This window comes from Sarcophilus harrisii, chromosome X (assembly GCF_902635505.1).
Source record: "Sarcophilus harrisii chromosome X, mSarHar1.11, whole genome shotgun sequence".
Taxonomy (NCBI): Eukaryota; Metazoa; Chordata; class Mammalia; order Dasyuromorphia; family Dasyuridae; genus Sarcophilus; species Sarcophilus harrisii.
Window position 1 is genome coordinate 5,385,653 of NC_045432.1, and position 17,612 is coordinate 5,403,264.

General features: G+C 59.7%; 1 protein-coding gene across 1 annotated transcript in view; it reads left to right on the forward strand.

Moving 5' to 3' along the window:
- The first annotated feature begins 2,364 nt into the window (after positions 1-2,364).
- The window catches only part of PLXNA3 (plexin A3), a 28,129-nt gene continuing 12,881 nt past the window's right edge, over positions 2,365-17,612 (forward strand). Inside the window, exons 1-13 of the mRNA XM_031945197.1 lie at positions 2,365-2,775; positions 5,542-6,222; positions 8,061-8,600; positions 8,894-9,076; positions 10,640-10,768; positions 10,858-10,958; positions 12,631-12,754; positions 12,843-12,999; positions 13,083-13,182; positions 14,970-15,084; positions 15,994-16,194; positions 17,095-17,191; positions 17,408-17,598. Coding sequence (XP_031801057.1) covers positions 2,380-2,775; positions 5,542-6,222; positions 8,061-8,600; positions 8,894-9,076; positions 10,640-10,768; positions 10,858-10,958; positions 12,631-12,754; positions 12,843-12,999; positions 13,083-13,182; positions 14,970-15,084; positions 15,994-16,194; positions 17,095-17,191; positions 17,408-17,598 — 3,015 coding nt within the window. The 5' untranslated portion in view covers positions 2,365-2,379. The remainder of the gene's footprint in view (positions 2,776-5,541; positions 6,223-8,060; positions 8,601-8,893; positions 9,077-10,639; positions 10,769-10,857; positions 10,959-12,630; positions 12,755-12,842; positions 13,000-13,082; positions 13,183-14,969; positions 15,085-15,993; positions 16,195-17,094; positions 17,192-17,407; positions 17,599-17,612) is intronic.

Genomic DNA, 17,612 nt, shown 5'->3' on the forward strand with positions numbered 1-17,612 from the left:
GACTTGCACAAGCTGGCCCTCCCTTTGGCCCCACTGCTGGTGTCCCATCAGGCCTCCCCGGCTTGTGCTTGGGGAGCTGATTCTCGAACTTGTGTGAGGCCTCACGTCTGTCTCTGCTGACCTCGGCCCTCCCGGGTGCCAGCCAAGGCTGAGAGTCTGGGGAGGCCCTTGGGACCCTGACTGTTGGGCTGGCCAAGCCCCCGGTTCGGGTCTTCTGCCTGCAGGATGATTGGCTGGACCAACTGACCGTCCAGCATTGTTGTTTCCATCCCATTTTCCCAATCTTTATCTTGGTCCTTTTTTAAGCTTTGAGTTCCAAAATCCTCCCCAATGAAGCAAATGGCCTGATGAACTTACACCCAGGGAGTCATCAGGAGACCTTCATCAAAACAGTTATTCTCTTCAGTCCCCTCTGTCCCCCCCCGTGTCCCCACGTCCCCCCTCCCATCCCTGTCCCCTCTGCCCCTCCACATCCCCTCCCACCCTTTCTCCTTTCCCAGAGCAAGAATAAAAGGGAGAGACTGAGCACTAGAGTGGAATTGGATGTTGGGCCCCCACCTCTACCAGACCTGTGTTAGATGAGGTGCTGTCCAGACTGCAGCAACTGTCCTTGTCCTCAAGCATTTTCTGCCACCATCCTGGGATGGTCCACACTCCCCATGGCCCAAAAGTGAAGGCCCCCTGCCCCAAACCACTCTCCCCAATCCTTCCCATCAGAAGGGGAGCACCTGGTTCTATGTCCTCCTAGGGCCTCCCCAACTTCCCTTCCCCCCGGGGTTCCCCACAGGGTTCTTTTGGGAAAGTTGGATCCCCTCCCCCCTCCTTCCGCGGTCTTGTTTAAATTCCCAGTCCCATCACCCCTTTAACCCTCCTGACCCCCTTTTTCCCTTCCCTTCCCCTCCCTTTTCCTTCCTTTCCCCCTTTCCCTTTTTCTCTTTATTTCCCCCCCCCCCCCTTTTTCCTTTTCCCTTTTTTTTTTCCCCCCCTCCCCTCCCCCCAAATTTCCCTTTTCCCTTTTTTGTTTCTCCCATTTTCTTCTTTTTTTTCTCTTTCCCTTTCTTTCTTCTCTTTTCCTTTTCCTCCTCCTTTTCCTTTTCCCCTTTCCCTTCTCCCCCCCCCCCCTTTTCCCCCCCCCCCGCCCATTTTTCCTTTCACCCCGGGCTCCCTTCCTCGTTTTTTCCCTTTCTCCCCTTTTCTTTTCTCCCCCTTTTCCCTTTCCCCTTTCCAGGGCCCCTTTTCTTCTAAAACTAAAGGGTCCTTGGGGGCTTTAAAAAACCCCATTTTTTTTTCCTTTTTTTTCCTTTTTTTTTTTTTTCGCCTTTCTTAAACAAAGGGGACCCAAAAGGGGAAACCCCCGTACCCCGGCTCGGTGTTCCCCTCACCCCTGGGGGGCCCCAAAAGTTTTCCTAAGAACCCGGTTTTGAAACCCCTTGGAAAGCGGATAGGGGAAGGATAAGATGGGGGAGGACTGGGCGGAAAAGGGTGGGAGGGGTTCATGAAACCTAAAGGAGGGGAAATTACAGACCCGTTTGGGATGTGCTGAGTTTAAGGGTGGATATGATGGGGTAGAAGGTTTCCCAAAATTTGAGGAGAGGTGCAAAAATCAATATCAGTTGATTATAGGGGATCGGAGGAAAGGAGGTGGCCCTTCAGGTGGAGACTGATTCCCACAGCATCCTGAGCAACAGGGGGCAGGCAGGTTCTCCCAGCCTCTCTTGGTCCTGGGTACTTAGAATTGTCTGTGCCTAACACATGCCCAATCCTGTAGCATGGTCACACAACCCATTTGGTGTGGGAGGCAAAGCCAAGTAGTAGCCTCCCTGCTTCCCTCCCGGCTTCCCTGGCTCCCTCCCTCCCTCCCTGCCATGGAGTGCACATGGCTCCATGTGGAAGGTGGGGTTAGGGGGGAGGGGGAGAGAGGGAGGAAGAGAGAGACAGAGAGAAACAGAGACAGAGAGAGAAGGGGGAGAGGGAAAGAGAGAAAGAGGGAGAACGAGGGGGGGAGGGGGAGAAAGGGAGAGGAGGGGAGGGGGAGGGAGAGAGGGAGAGGGGGGAAGAAAGAGGGAGGGAAAGAGAGGGAGGGGGGGGGAGAGAGGAGGGAGAGATGGAGGAAGAGGGGGGAGAAAAGAGAGGGGAGAGAGACAGAGTTTGAGAGAGAGCATTCACCAATAGAGACGTTACCACTGTTAGCCTAGAGGGGGGTTTCAGCTGAGATCTTTCTGCTTCCTCGTGGAAGGGAGTCCAGGGATGACCCTCCCCAGGAGCGACCGACGAGGATCTAGGGTCCGAACTGAGGTGCTCGGGCTTTGAGGGCGGGGTGCTGCGACTCGACCCCTCCTCGCGGGCCGGCTTTTCGAGCTCCGCCCCCTCCCAGGCCGGATGGTACAGTCCGAGTTTAAAAGGCCCGGGCCGGCTCGGCGGGCGCAGTGTGTGGGCGGCGGCGGCGGCGGCGGCGGCACCCCGGCAGCCACGGACTCGCCTTCTAGGGGCTGCCCCGGCCTGCCCGCAGCCACTGGGCGGCTGAGCGACGACAGGGAGCCCGAGCCGGGGCGCCGCCGCCGCGGGGTTCCGAGGCGCGGGTGCGCACACCCCGCCCCCGGCCCCTGGCCCCGCCCCCCGCCCCCGGCGGCCAGCCAGTGTGTCCCCCCCCCCCATCCGGGGCCTGGCTCGTGCTGGCGGCCCCCTCCCGCCGACCACTGTGGGCGTCAGTGTTTGGGGGGGCCCCGGTGTAAACTTCCGGGGTGCTGCCCCGCCGTTCCTTGCGTCCAGCTCCAGGTAGGTGACCCCCTCCCCCCATCGGGAATCCCCCTGCCCCCTGGGGGCCTCCCTTCCCCATCCCTGTTCCTCGCGCCGTCCCCAGTCACCTGTCTGCCCGTACTGGGGAAGCTGGAGGTGGGTGCGGCCCCAGCTTGCCTTTCCTCCCCGTCCCCCCCCACCCCCCCCACACACACACTTGGTGAAATTTTCCTGGAGGGCTCGGGGTCGGGGTCGGGCAAGAGACCCTCCCTCCCCTTGAATCCTCGACTTTCCAGCTGGGGGGCGAGGGGGAGGTTGCTGGTGCTTTGGGATCGATGTGACAATCACTTGGGTAATTGGGGGGTGCGCCGCGCTAACTCTGTGCTACTCCGGGGCAGGGCAGAGAGACCCCAAAGTAGGCCCAAAGTGCTTGGGTTGAAGAACTAAGAGGTTTGGGCATTTGCAGACTGGGGCTCTTTGTGTGGGAACGGGGAACTGGCTGCATGCAGAGGGAGGAGCTGGAGACAACTTGGGGCTGAGTTTCTGGGGCTGTGGATGAAGGAAGGTGTTCAGATGGCCGAGTTCTGGGTCTAGAGGGCGGCTTAGAAAATGGGAGTCCCAGCAGAGAAAGGCTGGGGGTTCTGGGGCTCAATAACTGGCCTCCCTCTTCCTGGTGGTGAGGGGGTGAGGGGCCCAGTCAGATGGAAGACCCCTGGTTCTTAAGCAGAGCCCTCCCATGCTCTGCCCCCATTCCCAGGTTGCACACCTCCCTGCTTGGACCATGTGCCTCCTTTCTGGGCTTAGGTACATGGGGAAGGCTCTGGGCCACATTCCGGTCCCAGGAGCTGACCCAGCAAAGAATAACCAGAGCCACACTTTAATCGTGGCTGCAATTTCACAGGTTTCTCCTGTGTCCCCCAGACCTGGTCTGCTTTCTGTTTATCTTGGAAACTGGGGTTTTTCCTTCCTCTTTTTCCCCCCTTTTGAGTCTTTCTGGGCCTCCTTGGAGCTTGGCTGGAGAGCTTTTGCTTTCCCCTTTCAGATGGTAGCGTTGCTTTCCCTTCTCCCTCCCCCTCCCCATCCCCCCACCCCCTCCACCCATGTTGGCCTCTCGGGCTTTGCCACCTCCACCACAGCAGGCACGGGCAAAACCAGTGACATGGTTCTCGGGCCGGCGCCAGCGTTCCCCGAGCTGTTTTCCTCCATCTCTGGGCCCATGGAGTGGGTGTGGCCTAGGAGTGGACACCATTCATTGTGGGGCTACCGGAGATGGGGTGCCCACCCCCGGGCCCAAAGCAGCCCTTTCTCAAGCTCTGGGACACCTCCAGCCAGTCTCACCTCATGGGCTACATTTCCCGTCCCCAAATGTAATGATACAATGGACAGTATCTTCCAGCGCTGCTGTCCCTGCCCATTGTCAGCATCCAGGCTCACTAACGTGGCAAGGGTGCCCACCTGGGGCAAGAGGGGGGCCCATTCACAGCAGTAGGGGTGATTGGTGGGATCCTTGAATTTTAGAGTCAGGGGGCTGAGAGTGAGTGGGGGGGGATTGGCATAGAAGGGGGGTACCATATGCCCCTGCCTCTCTCCTGAGCCCCACAGCTGGGGTGGACTGATTGATGCCCCAAGGTTTCCCTTGGTGGGCCAGGGTCAGACCTTTCCCTGCCTCCGACATGGAGGCAGGTTGGAGGAGTCCAAGCCTTCAGGTCCTGTCCTGCTGCCCATGTGCATTGTGCTGGGCTCCATCCAGGCTGTTGATCAGAGTGTTTGAGTGTTCATGGCTGTTGTGTGTGTCTGGCTAGCGCTGCATTTGTGTATCTTGGTGATGCCGTGTGAGCGAGTGTCTGTGTATGTGTGAGTGTGTGTGTCAGAGAGAGACAGAGGGAGAGATCTCTGACCTGCTGTGTTGTGGCTGAAGGCAAGCCCTCTCCCCTCCCAGGCCACACTCCGCTTTGTGTCCGTGTGTGGAGTGCTGCAGGTGGTGGGGATTCAGACTCGGGGGATGGGGGGATGGCAGCTCCGCGCGGTCTGGCCCGGGGACTTCAGGATCGGAGCCATCCAGCTCCATCTTAGCTCCACCCTGCGGGAGCTTGGTTGGGAGGGGCCGTGGGGGCCCGCGCTCTGCTCCAAGCCAGCCCCCCTCCCCCAGGAGCTGGCCAGCTTTAGCACAGAAGAAAGGACAGCAGCAGCCTCGAGGTTATCCATCCTCCCCACTCTCCGCCCAGCACCACACATCCCAGGTCCCAGAAAGGGGAAAAGCCAAGCTTTTGCCGGCAAGGACGCCAGCCCCACATGACAACACACCTGTGACTCCATGGGGTGTTGGGGCTCCAGAGGCAGATGGGGGGGGCTCTGGGGATTCAGCCTCTGAGCTCTTGCCCGTTTGGGCCAGGGTTATCTGGGACCCCTTGGGTGTGGCCCGTCTCCCCCAGGGCCTGACACTAGTGAACTGGTCTCTAGGAGGCCGAGGGTGCTTTCTGGGCACCACTCAGTGACCAGCCACCTTCTCCCTCCCCGATCACGGTGCTCTTTGTTCTCTCCCTCCCTCTTGAGTCTGACATTTGGGAGGAAGGGGCTCCCAGCTGCCGAGAAGGCTGGGCAGGGGGCATTCAGGCCAGATCCTCACTGTTCCGTCCTCGTCGGATCAGGTGTGTGACCGGTAGGGAGGGCTCCTGGCAGAAGGACAACTCGAGAACAGGCCCTTCCCATCATTTCCCCTGCACCCAGTCCGCCTGGTCAGATGGCCAAGGTACATCTCCGTAACACCCCCCGACCTCGTTCCCTCTTCCCCCAATCTTCCCCTAGGACTCAGCCACTTGCCCAGGACCGGCCATGGCTCTGGGGGACCCCACAGTGCCGTATGCAAAGGCATTGGCCCCCTTCCCGCCACCACTGCTGCTGCTGCTGCTGCTGCTGCTCCTGCCCCTTCCCCGCGAGGTACTACCAACCGTGGGCCCCTTCCATACCTTCTCTGCAGCCGACACCACCTTGACCCACCTGGCCGTGCACCGGGGGACGGGGGAAGTATTTGTGGGGGCCGTGAACCGGGTGTTCAAGTTGTCCCCCAACCTCACCGAGCTGCGGGCCCACATTACCGGGCCCATCGAAGACAATGCCCGCTGCTATCCCCCTCCGAGCATGCGGGTCTGCACCCACCATTTGGTACCCACTGATAACATCAACAAACTGCTGCTCATTGACTACGCCAGTCGGCGCCTGGTAGCCTGTGGCAGCATCTGGCAGGGCATCTGCCAGTTCCTTCGCCTCGATGACCTTTTTAAACTGGGCGAGCCACATCATCGCAAGGAGCACTATCTGTCAGGGGCCCAGGAGCCAGACACCATGGCTGGGGTCATCGTGGAGCAGGGATCGGAGCCCAGCAAGCTGTTCATCGGCACAGCCATCGACGGCAAGTCCGAGTACTTCCCCACCCTCAGCTCTCGCAAGCTCATCCGCGACGAGGACAGCGCCGACATGTTCAGCTTGGTGGGTGGCCCGGTGGGCGTGGGAGGGTGGTCTGGGGAGCAGCTTCCTGCTGCGGGGAGGGGGGGGGAGGAGGTGCTCAAAGCTACCCTACCTGAAGAGAGCCACCAGTGCTCTCATCGGGGATGGATTGAGAAGTATCGGTGATCAAATGACTGCAGCCTTCGAAGGTCACAAAAGAAGCTGAAAGTTAATAACTCTGTCACGCTCCCTTCTGGGAGATGGCTGGGGGGAAAGAAAGCCAGCAGCTTTTTCTTCAGGAGGCTGGGAGGCCCCAGGTCTTCTGGCAGAGAGCGGGGTGGGTCCTAAGCCAACTCAAGCCTTTTGGCCAAGCTGTCCCTGGCTCCAAAGGATGGATTCTGGGGCCGAGGAGCTAGGACCAAGTGGGGTCTGCTGGGCCACAGTGCTCACATAAGGGGGTTCAGAGTGACCACCACTTCCCCAGCTCTCTCCTCCACTTCCTGGGGGGATGCTGGGATCTCAGCAGTGACACATGAATATATGACCCACATTTATGGATCATAGACCGGATTGGGCAAGGGACCTTGCGGCAAACCTGAATTCAGCCCAAAGCCCTGTATAGGATCTAGTGCCCCCCCCCCCAAAGGTGACCAAGAGACCAGAACACTGGACCTGGAGTCAGAAAGGCCAGAATTCACATTTGACCTCAGACACTAGCTGTATGTCACTTAACCCCTGCCTGTATAAAACTGGAGGAGGAAATGACAAAGCACTCCAGGATCTTTGTCAAGAAAACCCCTGAACATTTCGGCCACAGGGTCCCAAAGAGTCAGCTTTTGACTCAACAGCAACAGCCCCTCTTTGGGCACCCTTTCCTCCTCTCCCTTTCCGCCAATGTAAGTCAAGACTCGGCTCATTTCCTTTTTGCCCAAGAGTCCTCAGCTGGTGGATCTGGGGAAGGTGTTTGGGAATGGTTGGACTTTGGGCGCCAGCCTTGTGGCCAGGCGTCCGACACTCACTTGGGGTCCACCTGGGGGTCTCCTAGGGCAGCCTGACAGAAGGCCGCCAACTTTGTCCACTGCTCAGCACTCATGCCGGTGACTTAAATGAGAATGGAAACGGTTCCTGCCCTCTAGGATCACACTCATCCCCGAGGCCAGGGCCTATCACCCTCGCTTGGCATTTCTGTCCCCGGCACTTGGCCCACTACCTGGAACACTAAGCAATTCCTAAAGGCTCAGTAACAGACCGACTGCACGGACACAGAACGGGGTCCGTGCGGCGTTCTAGGCTGAGAAAGGACAACGAATATATCGGCCTTGTGTGCAGATTCTTGGCCACCCAACCAAGCCGTTGGGTCTGTCTGTCCACATCCCGCCACATGCGTGGGCACGTGTCGCGGCTGGGGCGTCTCTTGGCAGTTTCCCTCTAGGATTTTATCCCCTCCACAGCCCCAAACTTTTCCAAAAGGCAAGTAGTGTGTGAATCTAGGTTCTCGTTCCAGTTCTGCCATGAAGCACTTCCGCCACACTGGGCAACTTACTGAAACTCCCTGGGTCTCACTGTCTTCATCTGTAAAATCAGAGGGTTGGACTTGATGGCGTCTAAGGGTCCTTCCAGCTCTCAAGACTATGTAGATTCATTCTAGCAATAGCAACTGTTGTTAAATAAGGGAGGAGAACTGGGAACGATTCTTGCAACAAGTTGGAACTTGCCTTGGCTCAAGCTGGGGGGGGGAGCGATTTCTAGAGCCATTTCAGGTGGGTGTAATGGAGGGCCCCCCTCCCCAGCCTCGCTTGTTGGCTTAGGGCCAGAGCTGACTTCGCCTTTCTTCCCCTTCTCATTTCCCTCCTTTCCTTTCTTTCCCTTTCCTTCCTCAGGTGTACCAGGACGAGTTTGTCTCCTCACAGATCAAAATCCCATCAGACACCCTGTCGCTGTACCCGGCCTTCGACATTTACTACGTGTACGGCTTTGGGAGCGAGTCGTTTGTCTACTTCCTGACACTGCAGCTCGATACCCAGCAGACGCTCTTAGATGCGGCTGGCGAGAAATTTTTCACATCCAAGATCGTGCGCATGTGTGCCGGTGATTCCGAGTTCTACTCCTATGTGGAATTCCCCATCGGCTGCTCCAGAGACGGCGTGGAGTTCCGCCTGGTCCAGAGCGCCCACCTGGCCAAGCCCGGTCCCCGGCTGGCGCAGACGCTGGGCTTGTCGGAGGACGAGGACGTGCTCTTTACTATCTTCTCCCAGGGGCAGAAGAACCGTGCCAGCCCGCCCCGCCAGACGCTGCTCTGCCTCTTTACTCTCAGGGACATCAACGCCCACATTCGACGCCGAATCCAGTCCTGCTACCGTGGAGAGGGCAAACTGTCCCTGCCCTGGCTGCTGAACAAGGAGCTTCCCTGTATCAATACGGTGAGTGTGAGCCCCAGATCCCCCCTCTCCCTCTTCCCCTCCTTGCTCCCCGTCTCCCTCTTCCCCAACTTGCTCTCTGTCTCCACTCGCCTCTCCCTCCCCTCTTTCAGCGATATTGGAGGGGCCCCAGGCTGAGGGTTGGGGGATGATGGGCACCCAGATGGCAAAGCACACTCTGGCCACATCCGTGAGCCTTTGACCAGGTTTGGGACAACGCAGCCGGAAACGGGAGGTCTTAGCTTCTTCCCCTCCAGGGAACTAAGAGGACAGACTTCTCTTCTTTCCACCCCCAGCCCATGCAGATAAACGGAAACTTCTGTGGCCTGGTCCTGAACCAGCCCTTGGGCGGGCTGCAGGTGATCGAGGGGCTGCCCCTGCTCGAGGACCGGTCGGACGGGATGGCCAGTGTGGCTGCCTACACGTACCGCCAGCATTCAGTGGTCTTCATTGGCACCCGCAACGGCAATCTTAAGAAGGTAAGGCCGGGGGCGGTGGTTTCCCCCGCTTAGGCTTCAAGTGCCAGCTTGAAAAGGTGCCATGCTGGTGCAGGGCAAGGCTGGACAGAACCACCCCAAGGCAGCGTTTCGGCAAGCTTGGTGCAGTGTGGTGACTGAGGCTGGCAGGGGGTCCTGGGAACAGGTGAGCCTGGTAGGTGTCTGAGTGAGGGCGCTGCAGGGAGATCAGGTGATGGGAATAGAAGCCCAGCAGTATTCAGGACAATGAGGAGACCATCTGGGCCCGAGTGGAGGAACCCGGCAGTGAGCGGCCTTCAGTGCCCCTCCCGAGTTGGATTTTTACCTTGTAGGCATTGGGGAGCCAGGGAAGGATCTGGAGTGGGGGAGAAGCAGTGGCTGTGAATCATAGGACAACCAGATAGAGGTGACAGGTTACTGGGAGAATGAGGGGAGACTACATTCAGGCCCAGAGCTAGTGGAGACTGGGAGGGGGCTGAGCAAGATCTTCAGCTGCTTTACTTTGGCGCCCTCCTCCCCTCCAGAGTGACTTGGGCTGCTGGGCTCCTTGGCTTCCTTTCTCTCAAGGCCTCTGGGAAGTTTGGGCCCGGGAAACTTCACGGCACATTCCCATTCGGGGTTTGGTCAGACCATGGCAGGGAGGAGTTAAGCTGCTCTTGTCTTGGGCAGCCTGTGTGTCCTCTTTCCCTCTCTCAGCCTGTTCCTGCCTCCTGTGAGGTGGGGGTGAGGAAAGATGGCCCTCCCGTGGCATGGCTTAGAGGTGGCAGCCGTGGGTGCTGCTCTAGCCCCGACTTGCAGATGGACCTGGCCTTCTCCCGGGTCCTTCTGGGATTCAGCTTGACTCAGCTCTTCCTTCCTTCCTTCTTTCCTTCCTTCCTTAGCCTCAGTTCCCCGTTACATGTGAAAATCTCCTGATTTGGGGCTTCTCTTGTGACCCTTGGGTCTGTAGTCTTTTTGGCCCTCCCCACTCAGAGTCAGGGAGCCATTTTGGGGCAAGAGAGGAGGGACAGAACTCCCCAGACTGAAAGATTCAGCTAGAGGCTCATGGGAAGCAGGGCCCTGGCCCTGCTGTGCTCAGTTTGAGCACAAGCTGGGCCCCCCAGGACTCCTCGAAGCCCTAGCTCTTTTAAATACTCAGTACCTTATAGCATGTTCCTTCTTTCTCCTCCTCCTGAGGATTCTGGGATGGCTTAGGGAAGAATTTTCTTCCCTGGGGTCAGTGCACCCTCTTTATCGGGGGTGGGGGGCTAGGGAAGTGATAGGGGGAGATTCAGCTGTTCCCATTGGCACCGCCTCCATAGAGAGGCAAAGAGAAGCCAGCGTGTTTGGGACATGGCTTAAGTCAGTGTGCCTGTGTTCCGTGCCCAAGCAACAGTCCGGGCCTGGCATCCCTCACCCGCCTGCCCTGCCTTAGCTGATAGCATCCTGGTACGCAGGGATGTTCCGTTCCCACTCCCCCCCTCCCTGCTTGAGAGTGGAGGTGAGTGTTAGCAAGGGTGATCAGGGAGAGGGCAGAGGCCCACACGGCCTCCCTCTGGAGCCCCTCCCTTTGCTTCCTTGGCCCAGGTCCGTGTGGACGGCATCCACGACGCCCATCTGTACGAGACGGTGCCCGTGGCGGAGGGCAGACCCATCCTCCGAGACCTTCTGTTCAGCCCGGACCATCAGTACATCTACCTCCTGAGTGACAAGCAGGTGCCCGCGGGGAGGGGGCGGGAGGCCAGCAGGGCTGGGGAGGGCCAGCTGCTGCTGGCCCACTGAACCCTTTCCCTTCCGCTGCCCAGGTGAGCCGGGTCCCCGTGGAGACCTGCGAGCAGTATCTTCACTGCGGGGCGTGTCTAGGCTCGGGGGATCCCCACTGCGGCTGGTGTGTGCTTCACAACAAGTAAGCTGGCAAAGGCTGGGCCAGCTTTTGGCCTCCCCCTTGAGTCTCCCTCCTGGGCTCCCCAGGCAGGTCGGGGGGGTCTGTGGCCAGAAGGCCGGCCGGAACAGAGGCAGCCAGGCAGGGCAGGGGGCCTCTCTCCCCTGGCCCTGGAGCACCCAGCACTGGCAGGCAGGGTTCCTTTTGCTGTCTGCCTTCCTCTGAGATCAAGTGAGTCCTCTTCCAAGGAGGCTGCCTGGGTTACTTCTCAGAAGTAGGGCAGACACAGCCAAGAGAGCAGGGGGGGGGGGGGCCCTGCATGTCCAAGGCTGGGGCCCTCACAGGCCACCTTGGGGGGCATTCTTGCCTTGTTTCCTTGGGTTCAAGTTTCATGGCCAGAGATTTCCTGAGACACCCCCCGTGTCCTCAAGGATTTTCTGGTTCTTTCTATGGTCAACCGGGGGCACATTTTCTCTTGGAATACAAACCAAAATTTTATTCTTCTCCTTCTCCCCCGTATGAGCAGGACCTGGTGGGAGGGAGCCCCGAAGATGGCCATCTTCATCTTCCTCCCTGAGCAGGAGGGCCAGCAGGGACCCCTGCCCCCTCCTCCCCCCATTCCCAGGCTCATTTGGGTAGGCCGTTTGGGAGCCGTGGGCCTAAGTGAGTGTGACATGAGAGGCCACTTTGTTGGGGGCAACACTGGGGGAGAGAACAAGTGTTCATTAAGAGCCTACTATATGCCATAAATTCTGCTAAGCAAATTACAGATAGCGGCTCGTTTGATCCTCCCAGCAACCCCAAGAGGTAGGTGCCGCTCTGGTCCCAATTGGATCATGGAGGGGACCGAGGCAGGTAGCCGTCCGTTTCGGCAGCTTGCCTGGGGTCCTGTGGTACCTGAGGCTGGCTGTGCCCTTGGTGCTTAGCCCCTAGTGGTCGGCTCAAGCCCTGGAAGCCGTGCCCCGAAAGCCTGTCCGCTTGCCTTTCTATGGTCCTGGGCCCTCACTTTCTATCCGGCCCCATGATGGGGGGCGATCTTTGCAGCAGTTTCGGCGGGGAGGGAGAGACGGGAAGGACGGAAAGCCCAGCGGGTTCTCCCTTTTCCAGAGGCCTCTTCCCAGGGCAGCTCGCAAGAGAGGCGGTTTCTCACCCGGCCCCCGCGCCATTCAGACATGCTCTGCGCCAGAGCTGGACCGACGGGCATGCGCCCGGGGCGCTCTGGGTCATGCGTGCCGGAGAGAGGGGAGGACGTCAGCCCTCTCGATCTGGGGCCTCTGGGGCACCTGGCCTTTGTGTCTCCGTTCCCACAAAAAGCCGCTTCCTGGCAGAAGCGCGAGGCACTGCTGCAAAGCGGGAAGCACTTGGCAGTGGCTGCCTCCCCCTCCCCGTCCCCCATGGCTTGCCTTCCTGCCTCATCCCCCGGGCCCTACCTAGGACAGACCTGGCTTGCCTCGTGTCCCCAGGCCTCCGCTCCGCTAAGGAGCGGAAACTCCAGCCCCTGATGACGTCCGTCTGCTCCTCGGGCCTCTGGGGGCCCAGCGGTTGCCTGGCACTCTGGCCCCGCCTCCTCCCTTCCCTGGCTGCCAAGGCCCGGCTGGCCCCGGAACAGCCGGCGTGAAGTCCGGCCCGTGGCCGAGGGTCCTCTCGGGGGTCTGAGGCTGTTTCCCCCCCTTCTTCCACACGTGTGTGTGTCCAGATGCTGCCGGGAGGGGGAGTGCCCCCGGGCTTGGGAACCACACCGGTTCACCGAGGTGCTCAGCGAATGCGTCCGCGTGTCGGTGCGGCCCAGCAACATATCTGTCACCGTACCCGAGGTGCAGGTGAGGCGTGGGCCGGCGGGACAGGGGCCGGGGAGCCGGGCCCCGGGGCCCCTCTGAACTTTGGCCCCCATGTCCTCCTGGCCCCCAGGTGACGTTGGTGGTCCAGAACGTGCCTGACCTGACAGGGGGAGTGAGCTGTTCCTTTGAGGCCCTGGCAGAGAACGAGGCCTCCCTGTTGGGCCCGGGGCAGCTGCAGTGCCTGTCCCCTTCCTTGCGGGACATCCCCGCCATCACTGGAGGGCACGGTAAGTGGGCGTGAGCGGCCACCGCAGCCACACCCTTAAGACCGGAGTGCCCGGCTCACCGGCTACCCCCACTCTGCCCACAGGCGCCACCTCCACCGTCCAGCTCTACTTGCACTCCAAGGAGACTGGCTTGAAGTTTGCTCAAGCTGATTTTGTCTTCTACAACTGCAGCACCTTCCAGTCGTGAGTCTTGCCTCCGAGGCTGGTTCTGCCCCCGTCTGCCCCCTGGAAGGGAACATCCCAGCTCCCAGAGGGAGGGCCCACGCGCGGGAGATCCGGGCCAGCGAGCCCGCGCCCCCGACTCGGCCGGCCCGCGGCGGCTCGGGGCGGCGGCGTCAGAACGCGGCCAGCCGGACGACCATGATTGCCGTGAGCCGTGTTGGACGGCGGCTTCATTTCTTTTGCTAACTACTGCCCGATGGTGTTTCAGTCTGGTTCCTCCCAAAAGGGTGTGTGATCCCCTCGTTCTAGGCCGGCCGCGGGTTACGGATGAGGAAGTAGGGCAGAGAGACAAAGGGCCAGCCAGCCCAATGTCTCTCTCTCACATACACATGCCCACACACACACACACACACACACACACACACACACAGCCTCAGAGCTGGAAGGGCCCCAGTCTAACCCCCCTCATTTTGCCAAAGAAGGAACTGAGACTCAGGGAGGGGAAGAAGCTGGAAATAGCAGGAGGAGGCTTTGAATCCAGGTTTGTCCTTTCCTATCTAAGCAGCTCATGAGACCCCGTTTCTGTCCCCGCTGCAGTCAGAGAGGGTCAGGGAGCTGGGGAATATCAGCCGGACGGGTCCTCAGAAGCTACCTCATTTTCCAAGTGAGGAAGCGGAGGCTGTCATCTGTCCAGTTGGTCTTTCCTGGGCCTTTCCCGCTGCCCAACTTTGGGACTCTGTGTCCACAGGCTCCCGAAGGGGAGTTTGAGTGGCCAGTGACAGGGAGAAGGGACAGGAGGAGGGGAGAACCCGTGCCCGGCCAAGCCCCACTCACCGAGGGCCCAAGCCGCCTCAGCTCTTTCCAGCAGTGGAGGAAGCGGGAGTCTGCTTGGTTCCAGAGGCAGGGCTGGCGGGGAAGGGCGACTAGCTGGCCCCGTGTTCCCCATCTAGAAGATGAAAGGCTCGTCTTGGGTAGTCCCCGGCTACTGTAGACCACCCTGTGTAGGAAGAGTGGGCGCCGGTTCCTTGAGGCCTTTGGGTTGAGCCTACGGGCAGGAATCCGGCATCCAACGTTTTCTAGCTGTGCAAAGCCTCATTCAGCCTCAGTTTCCTCTCCTGTATAATGGGAATAAGAATAGCCTGTAGTTCCTGGACCTTTTGGAGGATCAGATGAAATGCTGGCTATAAAGTGCTTTGGCGACTTTCAAATACTCTAGAAATGCCACCTAGGAGCCAGTGCTCACACTGGCCTCTGACCTCCTGGCGGAGGCACTGGATGAACATCCTAGTGATTTAAGCAAAGACTAAGTGAGTATTGGTCGGGGATGTTGCAGTCCCCGTTTAGCCGTGGTTGGGATTGGAGGGTCACTGAGGTCTCCCCCCCAGCTCAAGAATATACAATATACCCAGGAGGGCAAGACCGGCTCCCTGGCCCCCCAAGCCTTGTCAGGCTCCGCCCCCTTGTGAATGTACTTCCAGGGGCTCTTGGGGATCGGCCCTGGATCTGGAGAACTCTTTCCCACTTTGGAGCTTTAGGAGAGCATCAGGGCACCAGGAAAGCCTCCTCCCCGCAGACCCACCTCTAGCCATCAGCCCCCCACCCCCTTCTCCTTGAGTTGGTCGAGAGCTCCAACCTAGCATCCGGGAGTCTGGGCCGCCCACGCCGTCTCTCAGCGGCCCAGCTGAATGACTCGGCCCTCACTTTGCGCCGCCGTCCATCCGAGGGGCCCAAGCCGGACATGCTCCGGATCCTCCGGGCAACGGCTCGTTCGCCTTCTCGCTGCTGAATCTGCTTCTCTATCCGCCCAGGTGTTTGTCGTGTGTCAGCAGCCCCTACCCTTGTCACTGGTGTAAGTACCGCCACATGTGCACAGACAACGCCAGGGAGTGCTCCTTTCAGGAGGGCCGGGTCAACACTACCGAGGTGAGGGCCGTGCCTTTGCCTCTTCCCCTCTTCCCGCCCCGTGGAGGTGACCAGCCACCACGTCGGGTTCCCCCCCCCCCGCCCCCCTCCCCCTGCTCATCGGGCCCCAACAGCTCCTTCGGCGGCAAGCGGCTTGGTTGTGATGTCTGCATCCAGAGCTTCCGGGTGCCCACGGGGAGGCCCCTCTGCCACCGAGTGCAGCTGTTCTAACCTCATCCTAACGTGTGGGAGTTCAAATTGGGGGGGGGGCCATTTGGCCCTTTTTCCAGGCCTTGAGAGTGGGTTGCATTGGGGCCCCACGGCGCTGCCAGAGGCAACTCGTGTGACAAACCATGACAACCTCCCTGTTCCTGGTTTGGGGTTAGAAAACAGGGCCCCTGCCCGGGTACTCTGTGTGTGCGCGCTTGGGTGGGCCCACGTGTGCATGTGTATGTCGGCATGTGTGCGCACACACAGGCCCATGTGCAGGAATGCATTGCATGCACACGCGTGGGCATGTGTGGGGGCATGTGCACATGTGTGTGTACATTGTATGTGGGCCTGTGTGTGCATGCATATTTGGGCTTCTATGTGTGTGCGTGTGAACACGCACAGCAGAGGAAGCAGCTGGGAGGAAGAATTGACTGGCCGGTCTCCAGAGGGAGCAGGGGCTAGCGTTGCGTTCTGTCTTTTGTCTATTTCTGGGGCGGGATCAGTATAAGGCCTCGAGGAAACCGGCCGAGCCTGTGCGATGAGACCCCGGGGACCCCGGCTTCCTCCATTGCTTTGGCCCCTGGCCTCGGCTCGCCAGCTGGGGGCCGGTGACCAGTGTGGCCGGCCGGTCTCCCGGGGCAGAGGCTGAGCCCGCTCCTTCCGGTGGCCGGGCACAGGGGAACTGAGCTGAGTGCCCCGGGTCCTCTTCCCACACAGGGCTGCCCCGAGATCCTGCCCAGTGGCGAGATCCTGATTCCAGTGGGCGTGGTCCAGCCGCTGACCCTCCGGGCCAAGAACCTGCCCCAGCCCCAGTCGGGGCAGAAGAATTACGAGTGCGTGTTCCGCATCCAGGGCAGGCAGCAGAGGGTGCCCGCCATCCGCTTCAACAGCAGCAGCGTGCAGTGCCAGAACACCTCGGTGAGCCGGGAGGCGGGCAGGGGAACCAGTGGCTGCTGCTGCTGCTGCCTTCCCCCAGACCCCCTTGGGAGGGGGCCTTGGCAGGAATTCCCCCCCCCCCACCCCCAACGGGCCAGGAGCAGCCTGGACCCAGGGAAGTCATCATGGTGTTGTGCTTCTTGTTTCAGCCTTGAAGCGCTGAGAGGCGTGTGTGGGGAAGTGTGTCATACGCACATGAGAATGTGTGAGTGTGTGTGTCTGTGTGTGTTTGTGTGAACGTTGTGGGTGTGCATTGGGTATGTATCTGTGAGTGCGGTAGGTGTTCATTGGAGACAGAGAGAGAGAGTGTCTGTGTGTGTATGTGTCTGTGTGTCTGTGTCTGTTTTTTGTGTGTGAGTGTGTGTGTGTGTGTGTGTGTTTTGTGTGTGTCTGTGTGTTTTGTGTGTGTGTCTGTGTCTGTGTGAGTGTGAGTGTGTGTCTGTATGTTTTGTGTGTCTGTGTGTTTTGTTTGTATGTGTCTGTGTGTGTGTCTGTGTGTTTTGTTTGTGTGTGTCTGTATGTGAGTGAGTGTGTCTGTGTGTATATGTTTGTATCTGTGTGTGTGTGTCTGTTTGTGTGTCTGTATGTGTGTGTGTGTGTGTGTGTGTGTGTGTTTTGTGTGTGAGTGTGTGTGTGTGTGTGTGTGTGTGTGTGTGTAAGCCAGCCAAGAGATGGGATGTGGAATGAGGCTGCTCACAAACAGGCCGCAGCCCTGGCTCCTGTTGCCATGGAAGTCCCGGGGTCTCCTCTCCAGGTGGAGAGGACTCTGGGAGCTTAGCCTCCCCTCAGCCTGTGCCACATACCCTCTAGTCCTGTGGCTCCCTCCCCCCTCTCCCTGTCCCTACGGTAACACTGACCCGTCTCCACGGTAACTCCTCTCAGTATTCCTACGAGGGAGATGCACAGGGTGCCGTGGCATTAGATTTCTCCGTGGTCTGGGACGGCGACTTCTACATCGACAAGCCCGACAACTTCAAAGGTGAGGGCGGGTCTCCATCGTCCTCGCCCCCTCTGGCACCCAGCCTCCCAGAAGCCCCGAGATTATCTAGAGCCCCCCCGTTGGTAACCTTCGGCTCTTCAGGTCGCAGTCCCCTCCTTCCTTGGCCTCCGCCAGCCCCGGGTCCTCCCTTTGGCCCCCAAGCCCATCCCGGGCGGCTCTCAGTCATTGACACGGCCTGTGGCCGTTTCTCCTCAGCCCTGTTGTACAAGTGCTGGGCTCAGAGGGAGAGTTGCGGCTTGTGTCTGAAGGCCGATCCCCGCTTTGAGTGTGGCTGGTGCATTTCGGAGAAGAAGTGCCAACTGCGGGCCCATTGCCCTATGCCCAAGGGCAACTGGATGCACCCGAGCAAGAGGAACCCACGCTGCAGCCATCCGCGCATCACCAAGGTCAGCCCACGTCC